This window comes from Bactrocera neohumeralis, chromosome 6, assembly GCF_024586455.1.
Source record: "Bactrocera neohumeralis isolate Rockhampton chromosome 6, APGP_CSIRO_Bneo_wtdbg2-racon-allhic-juicebox.fasta_v2, whole genome shotgun sequence".
Taxonomy (NCBI): Eukaryota; Metazoa; Arthropoda; class Insecta; order Diptera; family Tephritidae; genus Bactrocera; species Bactrocera neohumeralis.
The window spans coordinates 67448435-67475833 of NC_065923.1; the positions used below are offsets into that span (position 1 = coordinate 67448435).

At 26.3% G+C, this 27399-nt stretch overlaps 1 protein-coding gene across 2 annotated transcripts; it reads left to right on the forward strand.

Annotated features, from left to right (window-relative positions):
- On the forward strand, window positions 1-25927 carry LOC126761187 (dnaJ homolog subfamily C member 5 homolog). 2 transcript variants are annotated; one of them, XM_050477147.1, is made up of 7 exons: window positions 1-275; window positions 4207-4345; window positions 6722-6874; window positions 7789-7920; window positions 12656-12721; window positions 21149-21356; window positions 25807-25927. In XM_050477147.1, exons 1-7 carry the CDS (start codon window positions 238-240, stop codon window positions 25827-25829), a joined length of 759 nt encoding a protein of 252 aa, XP_050333104.1. In that variant the 5' UTR covers window positions 1-237; the 3' UTR covers window positions 25830-25927. The 2 variants fall into 2 exon arrangements, with proteins under 2 accessions (XP_050333104.1, XP_050333105.1); XM_050477148.1 differs by lacking the exon at window positions 12656-12721.
- The last annotated feature ends 1472 nt before the right edge of the window (window positions 25928-27399 follow it).

Below are 27399 nucleotides of genomic sequence, written 5' to 3' on the forward strand. Positions count from 1 at the left end.
CACTCTTGTCAAACGCAGGGCGCAGGCGAACATCAAAAGTAGAGTCACTCGCAGCCAGCCATAAGTGCAGAAAATATACAAAAGAATTTGAATTCAGATCGAAAATTCGCGAGAATCAACATTATACTATAAAAGTGAACCCGATTAAAACGTGGACTAAATATTAAACAATACGAATTGTTTAATAACAGTGTTTTACAAGTTTTCACGAAAGCAAGAAATTAACTACAGAACAAAATGAGTGCTGGTGGCATGGGAGAGAAAAGAAAATTGTCGTAAGTAGAGAAATTGGAAGTAAAAGCCATTGGCAGCGACCGTGGCCGCGGCAGCAAGTTAAGAACAATGTGTTGGGGAAAAAGTGATTCTTTTCATAAATAAGAATATGACGTTGGTGGGCGGCGACGGCAAAGCAGCTGCAATTTTTTTTTTAAAGCTTGAAAAACGTTAAAAGAGAATTGAAAATAAATACATGCATATGTTTCGAAGTAGCAGCTGCGTACCGCAGTTACAGCGGCGTCGACATAAAAGAAAAGGCGAAAAGAGAGCAGCGCGCTGCTGATGCGAACTTTCTTGGCATCGGCGTTGACGCCGACTTTAATTGATTTTCCATACGAATATGCGGTTCTACATGTTGGCAGAAGTTGATTGCTGGCTTGCTGGCAAGCTGGCGCTGGGTTAACTGGGTGGTCGGGTGGGTGGGTTAACAGTTTGGTTGTTGATGATGGCGCAGATGCGTGTTGCAAATAAAAAATGAGAAAAACAAAGTGGATAAGGGAATTCCGAAGGATGCTTTTCAAAATATGAATTACAACAAAAAGCAAGGGTCATGTGAAGTTCTGTTTGTTTTAGGTAAAGAATATGTTCGTAAATTTAAAGCCAAAAATGTGTACTTAATAAGTAAGTAGTATGAGAAAAATAGAATGCGCCGTATGACACGACTGCTAACTGCAGTAGCAATGGGCAACCTTGGCATTTATAGAAATCGTCATAAATTGTGCCAATTGGGTGGTAGGAAGCAATTACAAATTGTGGTACTAAAAGTCTCTTGAAAAAACCTAGGCATTTACACACATAATTGCAGTTATCATATCCGCTTATGTTTCCAATTTTGTAGAAAAACTAACGAAATGTCGACATATGTTAAGTATTTGGCTATTTGTTATACATTTTGATAATCGCTATTTTGTACCTACATCCATAGTTATACTGCACATAGCAAACGAATTGTTAAAATTTGAAACAGATTTTGGCGTCTGGTTTCTTATCATATTCTATACCTAATCGTTTTGCCGTGGTTTAGTCATTTCTCAGCTATTTGTTTTATTACTTGTTGCTAATATTCGTGTCAAGACTATCACTGTTACAGTGGCTTGTTCGTTTGTGTAAAAATATAAAACAAAAATAAAAGCATTCACGAAAAGATTAGCGTCTAAACAATTGTTGTACTGTTTCGCCTTATCGCTGTTACAGTGTGCGCATCAAATTGCAGATAGTGTGGTGAAAAACGTCAAAAACATGCAGCAAAATTGTGTTTCTAGCAAACACTTGTCCGTCCAGCCCATATTTGTCTGTGCCATATCGCTAAAATGGTTCTAAACAAGCGCAAATATGGATATATACATTCATATGTACATACTTTCATATATGCTACATATTTACTTCATATATGGTTGAAAAACCCTTGTGCGCTGTGTGGTTCGAATGTAAATTCGTAATTATTTTATTTATTAGTGAAAGAATTCTTTGCATACACACCAACATATAGACAGCAAATGTGTGCTTTTTATGTCAGGTGGTTTGCCAATAACCTTGAACAGTACTTTGGTACTCAAAATCCGCACAGCCTTACGACCTTTGATAAAGTGCGATTAGTTAAAGGATGGCATGCATAAATCTACTTTTCAACATTTTAGTGTTTTGTTACTTGTAGCTGAATTGAAGTGAACTTTATCTTGTTCTGGTTGGTGCATATCATTAATTTTGTTGACGTAAGTTTAGTGTTTCCACCTGTTGGTTGCTAACTGATTGGGTTAAGTTTTTATGCAATTCTAACTCCTAAAATACAAGTAGCAAATACTGAAACGATTTGGACATATTTACCCGCAGATATTTAAATATGTGATACAGCGCCACATTAAGTTCCGAAAATTACTCGGTGCACCCCAATATACATACATATATGTACTTTTATGTGTATGCTTATTTACCAAAAAATCCACATATCGTGCATTAGCAACGCGGCAACCTCTGCAACCATCGACTGCGCTCGTTTCAGTGTCAATGCTACACAACAAGGTCGTGGGCTAGAGGATTAGAGTACGGTAAAAAGGGCGGTACCAGTCATCAATGCCGTCACCAAGGGCTACACATATCATGCTTGGCACTCGGAGAAAAAAAAGAAAATTGCAATAGGCGCTGCTGCTGTCGTCGCTTTTGCTGCTACTGCAGCCGTTATTTCAACTCTTCCGCTGCCGCATTCCTTGAATACAACAGCGAGCAGCGCGAAGCGTCCAATCTGCGCAATGCAATAATTTTCTATGGCGTATATGCACATAATTTTAATATATTTATTGTAATAGGCAAGCACGCTGTTGTGGAACCCCCTCCCAGCTCAACGATAAGCAAATTTGCTTCGTATTGTTTGCTTTCTATTTAAGTACAATCTTTTTATTTCTATGCAAACACGTACAAAAAACATTGCATTTAAATGTGTATATATGTACATATATAAATGTATGTTTGTGCTGCAGTGAGTCATCGGGGGACTTCACGAAAGTCTATTTGGCAGCAAACAGACATTTGTGTTACATACACTATGGTGATATGTGCATTATAGTTAAAATTGATGTAAGAATGTATAATTTATTAATTAATATGTTAAATTGTGCAATTTATGTAAAAATTTTCGAAAACAAGAAAAAACGTGAACTTCAGTTGATCGTTCAGTTAGTAGGCTTTGTGGCAAAATGAATATACCCTACAACAAAGTTTAGTCCAATTTAATGATAACAAATAATCAAATTGTTTTTGGTATGTAAGTGAAGGTAAATGAAGTACCTATGTGCCTTTTTCCAAAATATCACTTTGACAGCTGCACTGCAATGCAATCAATTAAAATTACAAATGTTCCGCATTTTATAATCAAATGGCGCTGTGCATAAAGATAACGTACTCAAGCCTTTTCCACCTGGTGTATATTCGTTTTATATTAAATAAGTTGTTACTGCCGTGTGGCTAACTAACTGTGTACCTAAGAATTGAACTATTCTGTGTAAAAGCCGTCCATAAATATGTATGTGTATGTTTGTATGATTGCTTTGTGTGGTTTGACGCTATAATTAGCCAATATATCAAATATTTAGCACTGATAAGCGTTGCTAATTAAAGCTTTTGCTATAAATTAAAAGAAATTGCACGTTATCGGAACGATGACCTAAGTGTAGTTTCTGAAAATAAGGTATTTACGTACATAAAAGCTGTTTCCCTATAAAATAGTTGCACAAGATTATTTATAAATTGAAACAAATGCATTCGTTAACATTTTTCTACACTTTTTAGATTTCTTGTGGCTATTGCGGTTAGCAAAGGCCGGTCTACCCCTTAACTAGCGTCTCAATATCAGCAATCACATCTGATGCTCATTCGCTGCTTACAATTTTCCATGTGATTCTTTTTTTCTGCCATGCATATTTTGCAATTCTTTATTTTACACTTTGTTTACATTGCATTGTATTTTGATCTATGTTTATATACATATAATTGTATAGATACATATGCAGAAATGTGTATATGTTCTTAGCTATGCTTGCCGTGTTTGAGGCATTGTGGGCCAACAAAGCCAGCGTTATGCTGAAAGTCAAGTGCATGTCGTGTACTAGGCTTTAGTTCGTTGTTTGTAGGTGTGTGTGTGTTGCTTCGTGTATGCAAATATTTGTTTTAATTGATTTTATGAATAAACTGTAACGTTGGCAAGTTATTGCCGCGCAGTGGTTAGGGCGTTTTATTGTCTTCAATAAAAAGTACCATAAAATCGTTAATTTATATTGCCGGGATTTCCGTTTCAAAGTCAGAAGATATTGTTGACATGCAGTATGCTTGGAATTTGCATGCGACATATGTTTTTTTCTATACTTTTTTCAGATAAATATTTACTTTGAAATTTTTTGTTTAAATGCAAATTTATTCAAATTCACTTTCCATTTCCAGTACATCGGGCGATTCTCTATATCAAATATTGGGACTTCCTAAAACAGCTACGGCTGACGACATTAAGAAGACTTACAGAAAATTAGCACTTAAATACCATCCAGATAAAAATCCAAATAATACCGATGCCGCCGAAAAAGTAAGTTTTATATAGATTTGTGGCTGAAAATAATTATCCCATAATGTTTATTTTTGGTTAATTATCTAGATGTATGTAGATTTCGAAATTTTTGAAAACAACGTAAAATTCTGTTTTTCCTAAATATACATATGTACATACGTATGTATATAGTATTTATATTTAGCTAAATATTATAACTGTTACATATCAGCAATATAATAACTTATCAGCAATTTTTTTAAGCTGAATTGGTTATTTTATTGTATATTGCCAGTGTATTGCTATATTGTTGTTCAGGTTCACTATACTTAAATAAAAATTATTGCGCTGAATTGTTAGCAATTATCTTTTTATTGCGCTGAATAAAATTTAAGTTCCTCCGATAGTGTTACTGTTAATGATTTGTAAAACAATAATACTAATTTCTAAAAATTATGCTCTCAATTGTTGAAATCGTATATAAATGATTAGCTGAATTGCTGCTAAAAATTCAAAATTTTATTTCAAATAGCAGTAAAGTTAGAGATGAAATATAAAATTATTTTTCTTAGCTGAATTAGTTAATTTATTGTATATTACCAGTGTACTGCTATACTTGTTGTTTTAGTTCACTACAAATACAAATTATTGCGCTGAATAAAATTTAAATTCCTCCAATAGTGTTACTTATAATGATTTGTAAAACAAAAACAATAATTTCTTAAAAGTATGATCTTAATTGTTGGAATCGTTTATAAAAGATGAGCTGAATTGCTTTAAAAGCGCTGAATTGCTGCTGAAAACTTTAAATTCTATTACAAATAGTTATAAAGTTAAAAAATGGAAACATAATATTATTTTGAATGTTGAATTTGAATTTATAAAAAAATATTAAATTTTGTTGTATTGGCTTAAAAACAGCAATTGTTATAATTTTTGGTATTAAATGGCAATAAGAATGCTGTTAGTGACTTTGTTAGCAATACATCAAAAATCAATTAAAAGTAACAAAAACGAGTTGAAAACATTAGTTCCGCTGCGCTGAATAAATGTCAAGTTATTAATTTGCATATAATAAAATAACCGCGTAAGCCAATAAAGGAAAAGAAATTTACAAAGAATGCAATAGAAGCTACTTCTAATTAATTTCAAACTACTGCAATTAGTTGCTGAATGATTATATAGTCTGTACATATTTATGTACATATGCATGTATGCATGTATGTATGTGTAATGAAATTTGAGGTTTTTAAATAGCGCTGAATGAAATTTTTGCTTGCAAATACTAGTGTTGATTCTGAATAAGTTGTTATGCATTTTTTTTAAACATCTTTAATCAAATTATAATGCGCTGAATACAAATTTGATGCGCTAAATTAGCAAATACTAGTGTTAAATCTGAATAAGTTCCTATGCGCTTCTTTAAAACAAAACAATTTAATTCTTTTCTTTCTTTTAAACATAGTTAAACAAATTACAATGCGCTGAATATAAATTTTGAGCGCTGAATTTGAATACAAGTCTCTCATAATGGTTGATACTGAATAGTAAAGTCGACACTACATATTAAATCATTGAAAGCCATTTCTTATTAATTCTGCATGTATTAATGTTGAAATTTGAAGTTTGTAAACAGCGCTGAATAGAATTTTCTGTTTGCATTTCTAGCGTTTGATCTTAATAAGTTGTTATACGTTTCTTTTAAAAATAGCTAAACAAATTACAATGCGCTGAATATAAGTTTTGTGCGCTGAATTTGAGAAAGTGTCTCATAATGGTTGATACTGAATAGTAAAGTCGACACTAAATATTAATTCATTGAAAGCCATTTCTTATTAATTATGCATGTATGAATGCTGAAATTTGAAGTTTGTAAACAGCGCTGAATAGAATTTTCTGTTTGCATTTCTGTTGTTGGAGCTTAATAAGTTGTCATACGTTTCTCGTAAACATAGTTAATCAAATTGTAATGCGCTGAATATAAATTGTAATGCGCTGAATACAAAGTTTGTGCGCTGAATTTGAGACAAGTGTTAAATAATGGTTGATACTGAATAGTAAATTAAAAATTAGAACAAAATATTGTGAATGTGATTAATATGAATACAATACTATGTATGTATATGAAATAATAGTTTCGCAATATTAACACATTTTTGCATTGACTTTGGCTGATAACTGCCCTACTAATTTCCATGCACTTGCGAAATAAATTTCTCTAAGCTAGAATTAAATTATGAGGCAATAGAAATTAATGCGCTGATTAGTAATTGTTTATATATGTACATGTGTATGTGTTAATCAAAGCTGTGTACCTTTTTAAAATCAGTTATTTTTTTGTCGGTTATCCGTTTCTATAGTTTTTCATTTGTATTGTATAAATATAAATTTCACTTTTCTACGTTTTATTTACAGTTCAAGGAAGTGAATCGCGCTCATTCTATATTGAGCGATCAGACGAAACGTAATATTTACGATAATTATGGTTCATTGGGTCTTTACATTGCCGAACAATTCGGTGAGGAGAATGTGAACGCCTACTTTGTGGTGACATCGCCGGCGGTGAAGGTGCGACAAAATAAAAAAACGAGGATTACTCATAAGAAAAAAATATATAAAATAATTACTGGCAGTGCTGATTGTATACTTTTTTGTAATTTAAATTACGGAAAAAATGTTTGTTGTTGTTTTCTTTTTAAACTTTTTTTTATTATTTTGTATATTTTTTAATTAATATTTTTTTTATTTATTTTTTATATAGTTTATTTTTTATTTTTTTAATATTTGTTGTTTTTTAGTTTTTTTTAATGTTGAATATTTTTTTTTTTAATATTTGTTGTTTAATTTAATTTTTTTTAAATCGTTATTTTTTTTAAATTTTGTGTATTTTTTATACATTTTTTTTAAATATTTGTTTTTTTATTTTGATTTTAATAGTTTAGTTTTACCTTTTTTTAATATTAATTTATTTTAGTTTATTTTTTATGTTTTTAATATTTTGTATATTTTTTTAATATTTTGTATATTTTTTTAACATTTTTATTTTTTTAAATCGCTTATTTTTTTATTTTTATTTTATTTTTAAAATTGGATTTTTCTTTTATATTTTTTAATACTTATTTTTTTTAACTTTTTTTTTAATTTTAGTATATTTATATTTTATTATATTTTTTAATTTTTTATTAACTTTGTTTTTAATTTTCATCAATTTTGTTTTTTTTTTTTTAATTTGGTTTTTAATTATTTTTGTATTGTATATTTTTTTTTTTATTTTGTTGCTTTTTTATTTTTTTTCTTTTTTATTTTTTTTCTTTTTTTATTTTTATTTTTCTTATTTATTTTGCTACAATATCATTACATTTCCATGCAAAAATATATTTCTTTTACACTGCCAGTAATTTTATTTATTTTTTAAATATGCTGACAATAACTATATTACTATTACTCCCTTCATACTTAACTAAATATTCGGTCTCTTGCAGGCACTTGTTATTTGCTGCACTATTTTGACTGGCTGTTGCTGCTGCTGCTGCTGTTGTTGTTGCTGCAACTTCTGTTGTGGCAAATTCAAGCCACCAGCGAACGAGTCACACGATCAGTATGCACATTTGAATGTAAGTACCGAAAACTAAATGTAGTCTGTAAAATTGTATATTTTTTATGTTAGTGCTTCCTTTACGCATTCATCACACTTATACTTTGCTCTAATACGGCTGGTGTTTTGTGAAAAAGTGTGTTAGAAATGAAAGGAAATAAAGAAAAAAAAACTAAATTTATGTGTACACCAAAAAAAAAAAATACGAAAAAAATGACAAAATGTGTTAGTAATTACTGCAGACACAAAGGTTTTTCTCTCACTCGCTCGCAATGCAGAACTCTCCCATTTTTGGCGTGTCGCCACTAACGCACAAGACGCTCATAAAACAACTTTTGCACGTTTTGTTCTTGTACCGGTTAAATTCATAACGCATCTGCATGCCACGTGCATATACTAACCTCAATTTTTATTAGCTATTTCATATACATTTCATACCTATACTGTGTATTTTTTGTGATTACAAATGTGCCCAGAGACTTTGGTCACAGTATAATTGCAGCTTAACAGGCACTATTTTCTGCTGCTTGGTATAAATTGTTGTCTATCCCCCAACTCCATTTCTTCACTGCTTTTGCTGATACCAATTGCTGATAGTTTCGCCGCAACCATGTGCACACCTAAACTTTTGATGATTTTTGTGGTGCTTCTGCGCTCTTCACCACCTCTCTCATGCCATTGAATTGTAATTACTTTTACCTCCGTTTTATTTTTTACTTTAAAAAGTTAATGGAAATTAATTTCATACAATTTTCATGATTTGCTGATTTTGTTTTGAAGATTACGCTATGAGTTTGCATGCACTTTTATAAAAAACAAAAACAAATGTAGTTGTGTAGCTGTTTCGCAAGCAATTAATTTTTACACTAAACCACACTTCAACTCGCGTGTTTGTACGCCTTATATCCCCCCCACACTCGACGCTTATTGCTCCTAAGGCCTTAAAATACCGCTGCAGCAGGTAAGTACCAACCGAATTCCTGTGTTAATTTTTTTTTTTTTTGGATTTTTTTTTGAACTTTCACTCGGTAGTGTAAATATATACATGAATATTTTGCGTTCACTGGTAGGCTGTAGGTTTTTCAACGCTTTCTGGGTGCTGTCGCCACGTTTTGAAGGTAATCAGAGAATTCTACGATTATTTGAAATGAAATTTCTGAGTTTGAGTTTGAAATTTTCGTTTGTTGCTTATTTGTTCACATAAAAAGGGTTCGGAATGAATAAAAACGAAGTAAAATTTATTAAAAATCAAAAAAAATTGCAAAGTTCAGGTTTTTTTTTCATTTTTCATCATTCGTAGTTTATATTTGATAGATTAATGGAGCCATGGCAGCTTTATGGCGCCTAAAACTATACTATAATATTTTATTAAAGCAAATTTTCTGGAAATATTTATTTTTTTGTATATTTTTTAATTATTGTTTGTGTTGTTTTTTTTTTAAGTTTATTTTTAATTTTTATATATTTTTTTAAATGTATATTTTTTATTTATTTTTTTTTTAATTTTTTTTAAATTTTTTTTTTAATTTTTATTTTAGTTTTTTTTATTGAAATGTCTTATTTATTTCTTTTTCTTTTAATTATTTTTTTTTTAATTTTAATAATTTTCTAAAGGAAATTTTCTCGAAATCTTTTGAAAAAAATTTGTCATTTTCGAAATTAATAAAAAAAGGCTTTTGAATAAGGATATAAATAATTCCATATGCTTACATTAATATCTATACTGTAAAATAGTTATAAAATATAATTTGCACCACATAATAATAAGCAGCAATAACAATTTTTATTTCATTAAATTTTTTATTTAAAATTGGTAAGGAAACTATTAGCACAGACCATTATTAGCCTTAATTACCATCAATTATATGCTTAAATATGCACTTAACCAACTTATTTAAAGCTTACATTACACGCTTCGAAATTCGAATATTTATTTTCAATTCTTAATAGTTAAAATTGTTTTCGTTTTTGTATAAGCAAGTTGCTAAAATTCATTAGAATTAATTTTCGAAACATTTGTCATGAAAATTTATATTAAAGTTGACTAATTAAATATGAAAATGTCGCAAGAAATGCGTCGAGCATACCATATATTCAGCTCAACTTTTTTATCGGAATAAATAATAATTTATTGAATTTGTAAAAAACTAAAATTTAAAATTTTTTGTTTGTTCTCCGACTTAAAATAGGTTTTCGAGCTTTTTTCGAAGTTAAATTTTTCGAACATAACTTTTTTTCCGCTAAATGTGAATCCCTCATATGATTTTTAAAAGAAATATATATAACGCAATTTCGAAATTCACTAAACTTCTAAAAAAATCGAAATGAAAAATGTCTTTTTTGAGATTTTTTCGGAAGTTACTTTTTTCGAACATAACTTCTTTGCTATTAAATTTAAATGAATCGCATTTTTAAATTAAATTTCGAAATTCATTAAACTTCTAAAAAGCTGCATTAAAAAATGGGTTTCGAAATTTTTTCGTTAATTTTGCTTTAATATAAAAACTCCACAAAAAATTTTCGAACATACCACATACCAAAAAATCGAAATGAAAAATGGTTTTTGAAATATCTTTTTGTTTTTTGAGACTCTTTCGAAGGTTCATTTGAAAACATATCTTCTCAAGTATTAAATTTGAATTAATTGTATTTTTAAACTATATTTAGAAATTCATTAAACTTCTACTCGTTTTTCCGAATATAAATTTTGTGAATATTCTTTTTTGCTTTTTCAATTCGTCAAAGAAATTAAAATGAAATATATGTGTATATAACGTTTAAAAATTATATATAAAAGACTATTTTGAAAGAAATTTCGAAAGCAATTCTTTTTCATTACTGCTTATTTACTTTTTATTGTTTTTTTATTAGATGTGTGGATTTCTTTTTATTTTTTATTTCGACTTTTGTTTTAATTTTTATTTACTTTATATTTAGAAATTGTTAGTTTATCATTATTTTTACATTTCATTTGATTATTCACATATTTAAAAAATTTTAAACATCAATATTAAAATTAATAAAAATTATTTAAAAATTTAGTATTTTTAATGCATTCCGAATTCTTTTTTTTTTATTAAATCTTGCATAATTATTATCAAAAACCACGCACGTCTCACAAAATAATAGACAAGTTGCAGAAAGTCACATATTCACAAATAAAAAAAAATTATTCCATAAAATATTATCGAAAAATTTATGATTAAAAATTATCATTTATTATTAAACACTTTTTAATATATTTTATTTTAAATTTTCATTAAGTTTTTTTATTATTTGAAGCCAACTTAAAAAAATAAAGAAATATTGCGAAAAATAAAAATTTTTTGTATTAATATATATACCTATATATATTTATTTTTGCTAAAGTTTTTCTTAATAACAAAAAATAAATAAATAATAAATTCATAAAAATTATTATTTTCAATTTTTTTTTAAATTTTGCTAAAATTTTCTTTTAATATTAAAATCTAAACATATTACCATCAATCCTTTGCCCTAAAATATTAAAAAAAAAACGTAAAATATTACCTAAAAAAAAATAATTATTATAAATTCATAAAATAATACATAAAAATTATAGTTATGAATTTTTATTAAATTTTGCTAAATTTTTTTTATTTTGCTAATTTTTTTTAATTTATAGTTTTAATATAGAAAAAGTCTTTTTTTAATATAAAATTGCATTGCCACAAAAAATTAAAAAAAAAATCTATAAAATATTACCTAAAAAATATAGTTTCTTTCTAATATAGGATTTTTTTTAATATTAAATGTCATTACCTCCAAAAAAATAAATTTATGAATATTAAATTCCATTACCATAAAAAAATTAAAAAAAAATCCTTATGTTAATTATTTTTTTAAATGTGTTTTTTTTTTTTGTTAATATTTATTATTATAAATTCAGTTGCCACAAAAAAATTAAAAAAAAAAAAAATAATAATAAAAATTACATCTAAATTATAATATAATATAATTTGCACTGCGAAAAAGTCTACACTTTCGAAAATGCGAGAACACAGCACTTCACGAAAATCATCAACTCCCTTTTGCTTTGCGTTACTATCATCGCATATATGAAATCGAAAAGCCCCCCAAAAAAGACAAAATTAGCAAATGCAAAGCACTGGAACTTGCTTTTCTTGCACTCAATAAAAGCAAAAGCAATATAATTCAACCACTTCAAGTATTGCTAAATTTCGCAAAATTTAATATTCTGCTGCCAAAAATTGCTCATCAATACAACCCTCTTCACTTTTATCAACAATTTTCACTTTGCCATCCATCGTTCGGAGCATTTAATTTTTTTCTTGTGTTTAATTTGTTTCAATTAAATATTACTCACTTTATAAATGAGTTGCTTTTAGCTGAGCTTCACTTCCCAACTCGATCTCAAGTCGCTTCATTCGTTCCTATTTTCTTTCACTCCTACTTTCTAACGCTTGACAACCTCACATCACTATTTCACTGCCACAAGACCTAACCTCTACACCCAGTTACCGGTCATTCACACTACTCCTGTGCACTCACTGCTACTACTTTTCCCCAAAATACTTAGTTTTCTCTATGAACTGGTGTTCACTTCTTATATTAATATGGTTTTTATTTATTGTATAATTATTATTAGTATTCTTGTATTATTATTATTATTCGTTTACCCTCGTTCGTTTATTTTATTGTTTTTTTTTTGGCTCATACTCAACTTACTCGTAAAAAATACGTTCGATTTGATTTGAAAACTCATGTTGTAGCGTGGCGAAGGGGATAGAGAGCCTAGTGATAATTCAACAAATAGGATACAGTCCACAGCGCATAATGTAAGTAACCCAAATTAAGAACAAAAAAGCAAATTCTTCATAAGTTTTGTAAAAAAAACATTTTGTAGTTATTTGTTTTTCAATCCTCTAATTGCCTAATAATGAAATATTTTTCTCTCTATTTTTTGTTGTTGTTTTCTGTTTTGGCTGCGCATTAGCTTTTGCCAAATTTTTAATTTTCGCCTTTTTGCTTTTAATTTGATATTCTTTTCAATTTTTTTGAGGCTTTGTTTGGTGTTGGGCTGCATTTGTATGGTGTATTCCTAAGCTATTTCTTTCTCATTACACAATTACACAACACTATACTATGTACATATATACTATTTACACCTGTAGTATTATTTATTACACATTATTTATTGTCGTGACACTGTTATCAGTAACTATCTGTATTACTCATTTACAAACCAATATTATTTTTTTTGTAAACATCTATGACATTATACTAACAAAATGTTATTCGAGACAATGGGTCGTAAAGTAGATAGACTTCAATGATTCCATAACGGTTTTATTGCACGTATTTCATGCAATAAATTCTGACTTGCGTGTTGAAAAGTCTAAACTTTTTTTTCAAAAAAACCTAGAATACAAGTTGCTAGTTAATTATGAAAATCTTTTCAAATGTATTAATATGGTAACTTTTTCTTATAAAATTTTCAGCCCAAAGTAGCTTAGAAAAGTAAATATTACCGAATAGTTTGGTTAGAAGATCTTAAAAAATAGTTTACAATCATTCCTTTAAACAAATTTTTACCGAAAAGTTGGTAACAAAATTCTTTAAAAATTTTGTAACGGTTCTAACGGTGCCAGTGAAAGTTAGGTTAGAAGATGCCTTACTTCAAAAAAGATTGGTTAGAAAATTCTTAAGATATTTCGCTTTCAGTTTCAGCAACAAATAAAAAAGTTAAAAAAAAAATTTTTTTTTTATTAAAAAAACGTTAAAAATATAGAAATACAAGTTTTTTTTAATAAAAAAAAAATACAATTTTTTTATAAAAAAAATAAAAATACATTTTTTTTTGTAAAAAAAAAAAACATTTTTTTTATAAAAAAAAAACATTTTTTTTATAAAAAAAAGTAAAAATAATTTTTCTTTTAATTAAAAAAGAAAAAAAAAACGAAAAAATGGAAAAACGTCTTTACGAAAAATGTTACACCGTTTCTTTATACAAATTTTCAGCAACTTATAAATTTTAATAATGGCTAATTATAAAAAAATCGGTAAAAGTTAGGCTAGAAGTGGCATTTCTTCAAAAATGTTTGGTTAGAAAATTCTTAAAATATTTTGCCATCCATTTTTATTAATAAAAATTTTAAACAAAGTGGTGTTACAAAAGGTAACTATTTCAGAAAACTTAGGTTAAGGAACTTTTAAAAATATTTTAGTATTATTTTAAAAAAGTTTGGTTAGAAAATTCTTTAAAAATTTTACACTGGTTTTTTATAAAAATTTCAGCAACTTATTAATTTTATTTATGGTTATTTATAAAAAATTCTGCAAAAGTTTGATTAGAGGAAGCTTTTTTTTAAAGTTTGTTTAGAAAGTCTTAAAAAAAATTAATAAAATTCCTCGCACCAAGTAATTTCAGAAAAAATTGGGTGGTCAGACTACGCATTTATACCGAAAAGTTAGTTTGGATTTTGGTTTTCTAAATATAATAATGATTCCTTATGAACATGTCAGTAAAAGTTAGGTTAAAAGATGCTATTCTTTAAAAAAGTTTTGTTAGAAAATTTTTTAAATATTTTGCTAACGATTTTTTTTAATCTTCAACAAAGTGATTTACGAAAAGTAAATCTATAACTATTACTATAGTAACTATTTCAGAAAAATTAGATTAAGGCATTTTTAAAAATATTTTTTAATATTATTTTAGAAAAGTTTGGTTGGAAAATTCTTTAAACATTTTTTTTTGCTTTTTTATAAAAATTTCAGCAACATGTAAATTTTATTAATGGTTATTTATTAAAAATTCAGTAAAAGTTTTGTTAGAAGTTAACTTTCTCCAAAAAAAACTTGGTTAGAAAATCTTAAAATACTTTATTAAGGATTTTTTAATAAAAATTTAAATTTTTTACAGATTTATCTGATAAAATTAGAAAACGGAAAGTAATTTTTTTAAAAAAGTTAGGTTAGTACATTTTTCCAGATATTTTATTAACGGTTTCATAAGATTTCAATGGCAAAAAATAGTTATTTCTGAAAAGTTAGGTTAGAAGATTACTTTTACCGAAAAATTTGGTTAAACTGTTTTGCTAACGGTTTTTTTTATATGTAGATATTTATAACAAAGTTGGTTTACGAATAATGATTTCGTCAGATATCTTTTTTTTTATATATATTTCCGACAAAGTTGAATTATGAAAAGTATTTTCTTCAGAAAAATTTGATTAATATATTTTAAAATTGTTTTATTAACTGTTTCATAATAATTAGATGGCAAAAACTATTTTTTTCAAAAACTTAGGTTAGAAAAATCTTAAAATATTTTAATAATGGTTATTCATAGAAATTTCAGACATATTAGGTTATAAAAAGTGTTTTCTTAAAAAAACGCGTAAACATATTTTAATAACTGTTTCATAAGACCTAGATTAAAAAATAGATATAAATTTGATATTTTAGAACAGTTAGCTTAAAAAAACTATAAAAATATTTTAATAACGGTTCTTCACAAAAATTTTCGACAGAAGTTAGAAATTCAACAAACTACATTATTCGATATTTTTTATTTTATATCCACTAATCATTATAAATATTATTAAGTTGTTGTTGTAACAGTAACAGAATTTTCTGGTTGCGTGAGTGTGATCCTCTAAGACTATAAATCATATCCATACATCTCCGTCTTTTATATAAATTTTTTAATACAAGTAATTATGCCTTAAGAGATCATACCAAAAAAAAAAAATACAAACCAAAAAATCGGTAAATAAATAAATTTCGACAATTGAGCATAAAGTAAGCGAAAAAAAACGAAAGTAAAAATTTTAAAAAATTTTTTCAGACAACCCCTTTTTAACCAGTAAATTGCACAAGTCAACCAAAAAGAAAAATTAAAAAAAATAGAACAAATATTAAAAATAAAAAAAATATTGGAAAAAATGTAAAAAAAAAAATTTAAAAAAATAAAAATAATGTTTAATTAAAAATAAAATAAAAAAAAATTAATTTAAAAAAATATAACAAATATTTAAAAAAAATATTATCTTTTGAATATGATTATTCTTCAATTTCATATTTCTTTTATTAAAAAATTCTTATTCCATATTTCTTTCAAATTCGAAAACTTCCATTAGTTACAGGCAGACATCTAAAAAAGATATAAAAAAATCACAAACACATACAACAGAACATAAACAGTTATGTATCAGCTATGTACCTGTTTTGCTTTAAATATTGTCCTTTCTTTTCTAATATCCCTTATTTCTTTGTCTTCTCACTTCTCAATTATATTGCTCGTTTAGTTTTTGTCATTCTGTTTTAAAATTTCAAATTATATTTTGGTGTAAACTAAATTTATGTTTTATACTTTGTTTTTTTGATTACACTTAGCCAAATCAACAACCGTAATGGACCCAAAAATGCGGGATTTTAATTTATAAAATATTGTATTTGTGCCAAGAAAATTATAAATAAAATATAAATTCCATTATGAATAAAAAATATGTACTTAAGTATATTTAATTCAGCAAAACGAAATTAGTTATCGGCAATTTGCATTTATATCAAACATTATAAAGGTGAGATGCGGCTTGTAGGTACTTGTAGTAATTACATATTTATATATAAGCGAGTGATATACATTTTAGTAAATATAAAAAATTTACCAATCAAAAGTCAGCAAACATTTTTAGTAGTGTTGAGAGGTTAATTTTGTTTTTTCTTTGGTAAAAATAAATAAATTCTTGCATTAAAAATAACAAAACGAAGTCCATTTATACTAAATATTAAAATTTTATTGAAATATTATTTTGCATAATATATTTATTTTAATTTTTTGTTTTTGATTTTTAAACTTTAGTTTTTATACTACTAAAGTTTTTGCTAAATAAAATTTTATTAAAATATTATTTTGCATAATTTTTTTTTAATTTTTCCTTTTTGATTTTTAAAAATTTAATTTTTATGTTTTACCAAATAAAATTTTATTAAAACATATTACATATATTATTAGTTTATTATTTTTATTTTTAAACATTTAATTTGTATGTTTTTCTAAATAAAATGTTAAAAAAATATTAATATTTTGCTTAATTTTTTTTTAATTTTTTGTTTTTGATTTTTAAAAATTTAATTTTTATGTTTTACCAAATAAAATTTTATTAAAATATATTACATATATTATTAATTTATTTTTTTTTATTTTTAAAAATTTAATTTGTATGTTTTTCTAAATAAAATGTTAAAAAAAATATTAATATTTTGCTTAATTTTTTTTTTAATTTTTTTTTTTTGATTTTTAAAAATTTAATTTTTATGTTTTACCAAATAAAATTTTATTAAAATATATTACATATATTATTAATTTATTTTTTTTTATTTTTAAAAATTTAATTTGTATGTTTTTCTAAATAAAATGTTAAAAAAATATTAATATTTTGCTTAATTTTTTTTTTAATTTTTTGTTTTTGATTTTTAAAATTTAATTTTTACGTTTTATTAAATAAAATTTTATAAAAATAATATTTTTATGTTTTTGTTTTTAATTTTTTTATTTAAAAATATTTAATTTTTGTCTTATAAATTTTCGTATTTCTGTTTGAAGTTCTTAAATATAAAAATATGAAAGTAAATCATTATTTTTCGCAATCATTAAAAACTTCTAATCTTTTAATTTTTATACTCTTGCAACATGTTGCGACAGAATATAGTAGCATTGTTTACCTGAAAATAATCGAGTTAGCTATTACAGGTCAATTGAAAAATTCCAGGGCTAACATAGTAAAGCACATTTTAGTGGCAAATTTGAAAAGTCCCCTGCCTACCATAGTAAATCTCTGTTTTGTTGCAAAATTCGTGCCCTTCAAAGGCGATACACTGATTATAGCGACCCTCCAACTGTTCAACATCAACTTTTTGGTACGATTAGTCCTTTGCTTCAAAATAAGCCTTAGTTTCGGCGAAAAATTTTGAAAAAAAATTGAGAACAGCAAATATTCGCTGGGAGCCAGATCTGCAGAATACAGTGTATGCCGAAGCAATTCCAAGCTCATTTCATGGATTTTTGCCAACATTTTCACTGACTTGTGACACGGTGCATTGTCTTGGCGAAACAGCACTTTCTTCTTATTCAAATGCGGCTGTTTTTCATCGATTTAGTTCTTCAATTAGTCCAGTAACGCTATGTAATAATCGCTACTGATGGTTTTTCTTTTCCAAAGCAGTTAATAAAAATTACTCCATGCGCATCCCAAAATACAGACGCCATAACCTTGCAACCTTGTTGCGTATTTCCATGCTTTGGAGCGGATTAATCACGTGCAGTCTACTCGGATGACTGTCGATCGGACTTGATAGTGAAATGATGGAGCTATCGGACTACAACGCCGCCTACTTCGCATATAACATAATTTTAAGTTCCATCTGATACTTTCACTTTCACATATGCAATTCAAGCACCAATAAATGTAGCAGAATAAAACTTTGCCCGAAAAGTACGCTTAAAGTAGGCCACCTTATGACCAAAATATTAGCGAATATGTGAACCAAAGTTCCAGTTGCGAACTTTTTACAAATTTATCAATCAAACTGTGAGATATATTATAGAAATTCGAAGAATTAAAAGGATTTTCGAAGTTCAAGTTGACTTTATACCGCATGTATCAGGAAAAATCGGGTGAAAACTTGCCCTGGACGTCATATAGCTTATAAACCTTTGGTCCTGACAAGTTGCAAGAGTATAAAATGTTCGGTTGCACCCGAACTTAGCTCCTCCTTACTTGTTATTAAAATATTTTTGTCAATTATTTCTTTTATTTTTATTTATGTTTTATTATTTTTTATTTTTATTTTCAATTTCAGATTCATAATTGAGAAATTTTTTAAATCAGATTTTTTTGTGGTTTTACCATATTATGATATAAAAATTTTAACAACACATTTTTAAACAGATATTTTTTTGTTTTTATTTTTTTTTTCTTTAATTTTTTATTACTTTAAAATTAAATTTTTTTTTATATATTATTTTGTAGTTTTAGTCCGAAATACCTTTTAGGTAAGGGGCTTTTTTGGAAATGCAGTAAATAATTTTGAGAAATCTGCTAGCTTTTCATATCTGCCACGATTCTCATATTATATTGACTGTCAAAGAGCTTAGTGTTATTAACGGCTGTCGTTTAATCTAAAAGTACAATCTAAGTATTGTTAAGATTAGTATTTTTTGAGCAATCTGCCATCAGTCGGTTAAACCCTTTAAAATAGATAAGGTCTTTAATATAGATGTTTTGAGCGCCTAAAAGTATGCTACATTTTCCAAAAATGTATCTGCTATTAAATAGCTTAATGATATTAATGGATAACGTTAATTGCAGAACTGAATTATAACTGTATTTTCTTGATAATGTCTCGATTTGTTGGATTCTATCAATATTTTGTCTTGATAATGTCCAAGTATAGACTTGAGAAAATTTAAAACGGACATTGTCTAGTATATTTAGCAACTTTCGATTTTTTCGATATCGAAATTAATTGAGTTTTCATACTTATAGTTCTAAATTTGTTTTAGTAAGGATTTGTATATTTCAAGAACTAAAGAATCAGATGCTGCTATATCTGTTTTCTTTATACCGTTTTGGTGTTGAAAATAGATAGGCCGTCAGGCAGTTTTTTCGACTACGATAAATTTGAAAATTTTGTTAGTAACTTTGAATAGTATTTTGTAGTAATAGTATGAATGTTATTTTTCATGAAATTTTTTTTCGGTTTCGAAAAATTTGTTCGAGCTGAATAGCAACGCGTACTTCCAACTGCTCTAAATTTTAAATAAGATATTATATATGTATATGTACCTATGTATATAATATAAAATTATTATTTTTTCGATTTCGAAAAATTTATTAGAATTTTTTCTCGATTTCGAAAAATTGTAAAGTTTTGTTAGAAATTTAAAATAGAATATAAGCTGCCATGATTTTTTTTTCGGATTCGAAAACTCGTTCGAGCCGACAGCGCATACCTCTAAATTTTAAGTAAGATATAAGAAAAAATTTGTTTCGAATTTTTTGCAGTGCGAATTTTTTTCCCGATTTCGAAAAATTATAAAATTTTGTTAGAAATTTGGCATAGAATATAAGCCAGCAAGAATTTTTTCGGTTTCGAAAAATTTTTCGAGCTGACAGAGCGCATACCTCAAAATATTCTAAATTTGAAGTAAGATATGAGCGAAAATTACTTTTTTCGATATCGAAAAAATTCGAAAAATTATAAAGTCTCGTTAGATATTTGTTAGGGTTCAAAAAATACGTTCGAGCTGAATCGCAGCGCGTAAATCTAAATGTTTTAAATTGATTATATATTACTTGAAATCTAGAACATTTTGAGGTAAGCGCTGCTACTGAGATCGCACGAATTTTTCGAATTTCTAAATTATTTTTTCGATATCGAAATATTTTTTTCGAATTCAATAAAAGGGTGTACATACCTCTCACAAATTTTTCGAATTTCGAAATTATTTTTTCGTTATCGAAACTTTTTTTCGAATTCAATAACAGTGTACCTCTAACATTTAGAAATCTTTTGATTTTTGGTTACAATGTAAAATAAATGTATCTATTAGTTATTTTTAAAAAATAAAATAATAACATTTTAAATAAATTAAATTGGAGCTTAATTTATTTAAAAATTATTTCAGTGAATTTTATTTTTTTATCTGAAATTTTTTGGTGTTAAAATAAATAAAATACTGATATTTCTGCCAAAATTTTGGCAGATAGTTTATTTAGAATGTGTCTCTATGTATTTTATTTTGGAATCTTTTCAATATTTTTGTTAATATTTCTTCGAAAATTTTCAAAAATTATTATTGTGTAGAAAGTGTGTAATTTGTTTTTGTACTCTATTCAATATTTTTAATTATTTGGAGTTTTTCAATATTTTTGTTAATATTCCAAAATTTTCGAAAATAATTATTCTGTAGAAAATGTGTTTACTTTTTAGGCTTTATTCAATATTTTTGTTTAACTGTCTGTATACATAACTACATAACTACATAAATTCATTGAAACATACATACATTCATTCTAACTTCAAATCTTACGCAGTATTTCCCTACATTTGTTCTCTACTCATTAGTTCTAATATTAATTTCCGAAATTCTTCATTACCATTCACCAATATAAATAATAATAAATGTACTTTATATTTTTTAGTAGAGCAAACGACTAATCAACTTCGTTTTCTTCATTATTTTTCGTACATTCCAGGAGGACGCCGATTTGGATGATGTAAATTTGGGCGGCGGTTCCAATAATCAACCAACCGGCTTGGGCAGCAGCGGTATACCGTTCGCGATGCCACCGCCACCACAAGCCGCCGGCGCCACTGGCGTGAATCCATTCACGGGCGCACCAGTTGCTGCTGCAACAGAGAATACATCGCTCAACGCTACAGAACAGCCGACATATACGCCAGGTATATAAGACAAATAAGAAACAAAACTATTTTAGTGTTTAAAATTACTAAGAAGAATAATTAAATACAACAAACAACAACAAAAAATTACAAAATAACTATAATGAAGATTTGAAACGAAAGAAATGTGCAGAAAACATATACATAAATAAATATATGGTATATACATATGTACATATATATACATATATAAATAACAATGATGCTGCTACTTCGAATATGTTGAAGATGTTGCTAATTTATAACGTTAATATGGTAAATAATTACGTTAACTACAAAGCTACACACTTACTTGCATATATTTGCGAACATTGATGTTGTTGTAATTTGTTTGTTGGCAATAGAGTGGAGTACGCGTGAAAGCGAAGCAGAAAAAGTGTAATACGCCTGCGCAGCAAAGAGGGAAATCAGTCAGTATGCAAAGAAAAATATATATACAATAACAACAACAAATATGAAAAAATGTGTAATTCACTGCTCCGCCGTTTCCTTTTTGCTCCTTTTGTAACAGTCGCACTCACACTCATACACACACATCCACACACACATCTACACACTAATATGCATTACAACAAATTATATTAATAACTGTACTTGTTTATACATATATTTAAATACAAATAGGTAAATACATATGTACTTAATTACCTTCCTATAACATATACATATGTACATGAGTAGGTATATAATATGCTATGGCTGCTTAAACAAAAAAAAAAGAAAATTGTATTCATATATGTTCTAGTTTAAGATTATTAAATAAATTGAAAATAAATTAAATTCCATTGATAAAAAAACAACAATAATTATTGGTGTGGTGGCTTTTTGTTTTGTTTTTGCATAAAATTCATGTTCATCTGCAAGGGGCACATAAACTACAAGCCTTAAGGATCAACGAACTAAAAAGTGTTTCAACTTAGCAAACGCGAAATCCAACTAACACACACAAACATAATATATACACACACGTACACACACATTTATATATAACTGTTTCATCGTTACGCTTAAAATTACTTAAATTTAGCTTGTTCATTGTTTGTGCGTGTGTTCCTTTAGTAAATTTGTAGCGTTTCGAAAGTTATTATGCATAGTCTAACTGTATTTTAGTCTAGTCTTATTGGAATTTTCATAAAATTTCGCATACTCAACTCGAAACATAATATTTTGCAGCTCATGTATGTATATAGAACACACATTACTGTATTTAAATAAACTTAAAATAAAGCAAATTTTCTTGAAAAACTTTTTTTTGAGTTGTGCACCTAACCTAAAAATAAAAATTTTGTGTATGAAGTATACAAAAATTGTTTATTCAGCGTCAAAATTTAATAATTACAATAAATAATCAAGAAAATTATTGCTCTCAATTCAGTTTGTTTGATTTTCGAAAATAAAATATTGGAAATGCAAACTTAGATTTCCCCGCATATGCAGACCCAAACACTCTCTGTACCAAACCCGAATTTAAGCGACATAATTCCTTTTTTAAGAGCGGATAACACTTGAGATTTTATTTACATGATCTTCCATGCATTTGTTTGCTTTGAAATTGAAAATCGCAATATTCGAAAATTTTTAAAATTCAAGTAAATTGTATGAATCCTTCAAATTGAAAGTCATAATGCTGAAAATTTTGCAATAATCAAATAAACTGTTTTTATTTTTTTTGAAATGAACTGTATGAACCATTAAATTTGAAAATCAAACGTTGGAAAACTTGAAAATCGAAACGTTCGAAATTTTTTTAAATTTAAACTATGTGTGCTATGTGGTTTAAAGTTGGTACTCATAATGTTCTAAATTCAAAATAAACTATTTGGAACTTCAAAATTTATATTCATAATGTTCGAAAAATTTTAAACATAGAAATTCTTAAAGTTCGAAAGTTTAGAAAATCACAGTATTCGAAACATTTTTAAACTCAAATTTTAAGTCATATTACTTATACGATCGTCCACACATTCGTTTGCTTTGAAATTCAAATTCACAATCTGAAAACTTTTCAAAGTCAAGTAAATTGTATGAGCTCTTAAAATTGAAAATCTCAATGTTCAAACTATTGGCAATATTCAAATAAACTGCATGGACCATTAAATTTGAAAATCAGAATGTTCGAAAACGTTTTTAAAATTCACAATAAACTATGTGGTTTGAAATTAATATTTATAATGATCGAAATTTAAAACAAAAAAATAAATCCTTAATGTTCGAAATTTTTTGTAATTCAAATAAACTGTATTCATCCATTCATTCCATTTGAAAATCATGATGTTCGAAAGGTTTTAAAATTAAAATAAACTATTTGGAACTTAAAAATTTATATTCATAATGTTCGAAATGTTTAAAAATAGAAATTCTTAAAGCTTGAAAGTTTTTTTAATTCAAATTAAATTTTAAATTAGAAAATCATAATGTTCGAAAAAATTTTAAACTCATATTTTAAGTTTTAAGTTTTAAATAAAATCTACCGAAGCATTGTATATTACAAAATATAAGATTAAAATAAATTGTCAAATTTTTTAAACATTTTAAATATTTATTAAAGCACGCTTTTAAAGGTTGTAGCATTTTTTTTAACCTTTTATTGGTTATCATTTAAAATACATAATTCAAGTAGCATTTATCAATAACAATATACATACATACAAAATATTTAAAAATAATATCACATTACTCCACACATCAGTAGTAACATTATTCATATGTAAAATTATTTGTCAATTTATGGCGTTGCCATCGTACAATAAATATTTAGATATTAATCATGACATTTTTTTTATGGTAAATCATGTTAGTTCGAGAATATATATATATGTATGTATGTAGTTTTTAATTGTATGTTTCATAAAATCTACAATATTTTATTTCACGTATAAGTTATTTGTAAAATGTTGCGTATATTTTCAAAAACATCATAAATTTACAACATTTTTAATAAAGTATGCTCGCATTTCATATTAAAGTGGCGTTTTATCATTCGTTATTCATTTCTTATTAAAGGAGCATTGCAGCAGTACGACTTACAATAGTACTTTTATCTGAAATTTAATAGAAAATTGTGAAAAGGGTTCGAAATGAATTTCGAAATCTCATGAAATCAATTTTTAGCAAAATCTCGTTTGTTTTACTTTTAAGTCTTTACTGGTGATTACTTCTGCTGAAATGTAATGTTCGAAATTTTTCGAACTTTAAAAAATTTAGAATTTTACTTTCGACTAAAAATCTAAACAAAAATATGTAGGAATTATGCTCCAAAATATATATTTTTTTTAATTATAGAAATTCTAAAATGAAATCATCTGCTGTTTCAGAAATAAAGGTTTGAATTCGAAGATCATGCAAATAGCTTTTGTATCTTTGGCATACAATTTTAGAGGTTTTTCGGTTTTGCGTAGTACTTTTATCTAAAATTTAACAAAACTTGTTAAGTGTGTTCGAAATAAATTTCGAAATCATAGAAAACAAATTTTTCGTACTTATTTATTATTATCTAGCTACTGATGCTTAATATTTTATGTTCGAAAAATTTCGAAGTTTAAAAAGTTTGTTATTTTGCTTGCGAAAAATAATCTAAATATACAAATGTAGGAATTACGCACTGAAATATACTTGATTCCACAATTATCGAAATTCTAAAGCGAATTTACAAAAAAAGTGTGAGTTTGAAGATTATTCTTGTATCTTTGACATAAAGTTTTAGTATCTTTAATATTTTTTTTTTTTTTGTACTTTTCTGTTTGAAATAAATTTCGAAAGTACACAAAGCCAGTTTTAACAATTTTTCGTCGTTTGTTTTATTCTTATATCTTTACTGATGCTTCTCTTTGCCGTAATTAAATGTTCGAAAACTTTCGAAGTTTAAACAGTTTTCAATTTTGCTTCCGAAAAATAATCCAAGCGTACAAACCTCGGAATTAAGCGCTAAAAAATTGTCAATTCGAAGATAATGCGAATAATTTTTTTTTATCTTTGACATACAATTGGACTTTCAAAAGCATCTGGGCAGATACAATTTTTAAATACTTAAAACTTTTCATTATCCACTTAACTCGAATATAATCCGAACGTAAAGATTGCTATTGGTGATTTTAAACAATTTTGGATTTTAAAAAGTTGTAAAGATTTAGAATTAATAAATTTTAGAAATTTGATAAAACGTTAATTCTTGACGTCTTCTTGACTTTTGTCTTATTTAAATTATATACAATTATGTACATACATTCGTATATATGAATATACATATGTACGTTTTAGCATTAATATTTATTTATCTATATTTTTAATATACATATATATGTATATGAAATATACAAATTATTAATTATTATAGAAAGGTGTAATTTCTTAAATCTGCTAAATCGGCGTGGCTACTCTACATTTTTCTTTTGCCGCTTAATTATTTCAAAACATATTTATGCAATTCATCTAATTTATATTTTTCTTTTAGATATGGTACACCAAAAATATTAGACGCATTCAGCAACAAAAACAAAACAATCAGTTATCAGAAATAATTTGCGCAAATCAAGCTTCATAACAGCTGACGTCCATCAACTTTACACATTCAATTAGAAAAAAAAAACATTTATTTTGCCAAATGCATATAAATACCGCAAAGCTATAAGAACACACAAAATAATTTCTTATTATTAATAAAGCACATTTTACACTTCATTTTACATATAAATGTACATGTGTGTAAATTACCTTAAAATGTATTGTGATTTTCGAACTACATAATTTTCCTTTTATTTTTGCTATTTTAATTACTTATATTTTTAAAATATGAAAAATGTTTAGTTTGTAAAAAAACAAATATTTAATGGACATGCTTTAGCAAACATTGAGGCAATTAAGTGATTAGGTTACAGAAATGCGTAGAAGCATGCGTAAGTGGTGTTCGAAAAGTGAAAATTGTATGAAAAGAAGTTTGTAACACATAATTATTTGATTGCATAGCAGTTATCACATATTTAGAACTTTAATTTTCCATAATATCTATTCGTTGTAGTACAGCTTTGTTTAATTATTTCAAATCAGTTGCGGACATAGTTGTAGACACATAGTTTTACTCCTAAATAAGTGTATTTTGTAATTTATTTCGAAAAATTTTTAAAAGCCATAGTTAAATAACATATTTCGAATTTTCGAACTTCAAATATACACAATGTATTTTATTTACAAATCCTTATGTTTTTGCAAATTAATCTGATGAAACAAAAAAAACTAAAACTATATAACACTTTTCGAAATTTCGTACATCGATTTAAAATTTTCGAACTAAAATGTTTGTATTTTCTTTATATATTCTTATGTTTTTACAATTTAATCTTCCAAAATCTTAAAAGAATTCTGAAATTTTTTTTCAAATTAAATGAAAAATTTACTAATAAACATGTTATCGATAAAAAATTTTCGAACTAAAATGTTTGTATTTTCTTTATATATTCTTTTTTTCAAATTAATCTTGAAAATTAAAAAAAAAACATAGCTCGAACTTCGAAATGAAAGTTTTCGAACTAAAATATTGGTATTTTATTTACACATACTTATGTTCTTACAATTAATCTGCAAATTTCAAAAAATCGCAATTAAATAAAGATTTGCGAATTCGAAATACGAATTTATAAATTTCGAAGTTCGAACTAAAGTTTTTGTTTCTAATTGTTATATTCTCATGTTTTTTCGTTTAAAAAAATTTACAAACCAATTTTCGATTACCTTTCAATACAGCACCGACTTTCATAAAAGCTTTTTATTTGCATATCCTTATGTTTTTACAATTTAAACTGAAAATTTTAAAAACCCGCTATTACATAAAGTTTTTCGAAAATTCGAACTTTGAATTTAAAAATTTCGATATTCGAATTTCGAAATAAAAGTTTTGTATTTTTTTATTCACTCTTGTGTTTTAGTAATTTAATTCGAAAATTTTAAAAAGTCGTAATTACATAAAGCTTTTCGAAAATTCGAACTTTGAATTCCGAAACTTTCGAACTTAAATTTAATTTTATAATTGTTATCATCTTATGCGTTTTTC

Coding starts and splice junctions, on each gene's coding strand:
- LOC126761187 (XM_050477147.1), top strand. CDS start 238: ATGAGTGCTGGTGGCATGGGAGAGAAAAGAAAATTGTC. Junction 276..4,206: donor GGAGAGAAAAGAAAATTGTC/GTAAGTAGAGAA, acceptor TTCCATTTCCAG/TACATCGGGCGATTCTCTAT. Junction 21,357..25,806: donor ACAGCCGACATATACGCCAG/GTATATAAGACA, acceptor TTTTTCTTTTAG/ATATGGTACACCAAAAATAT.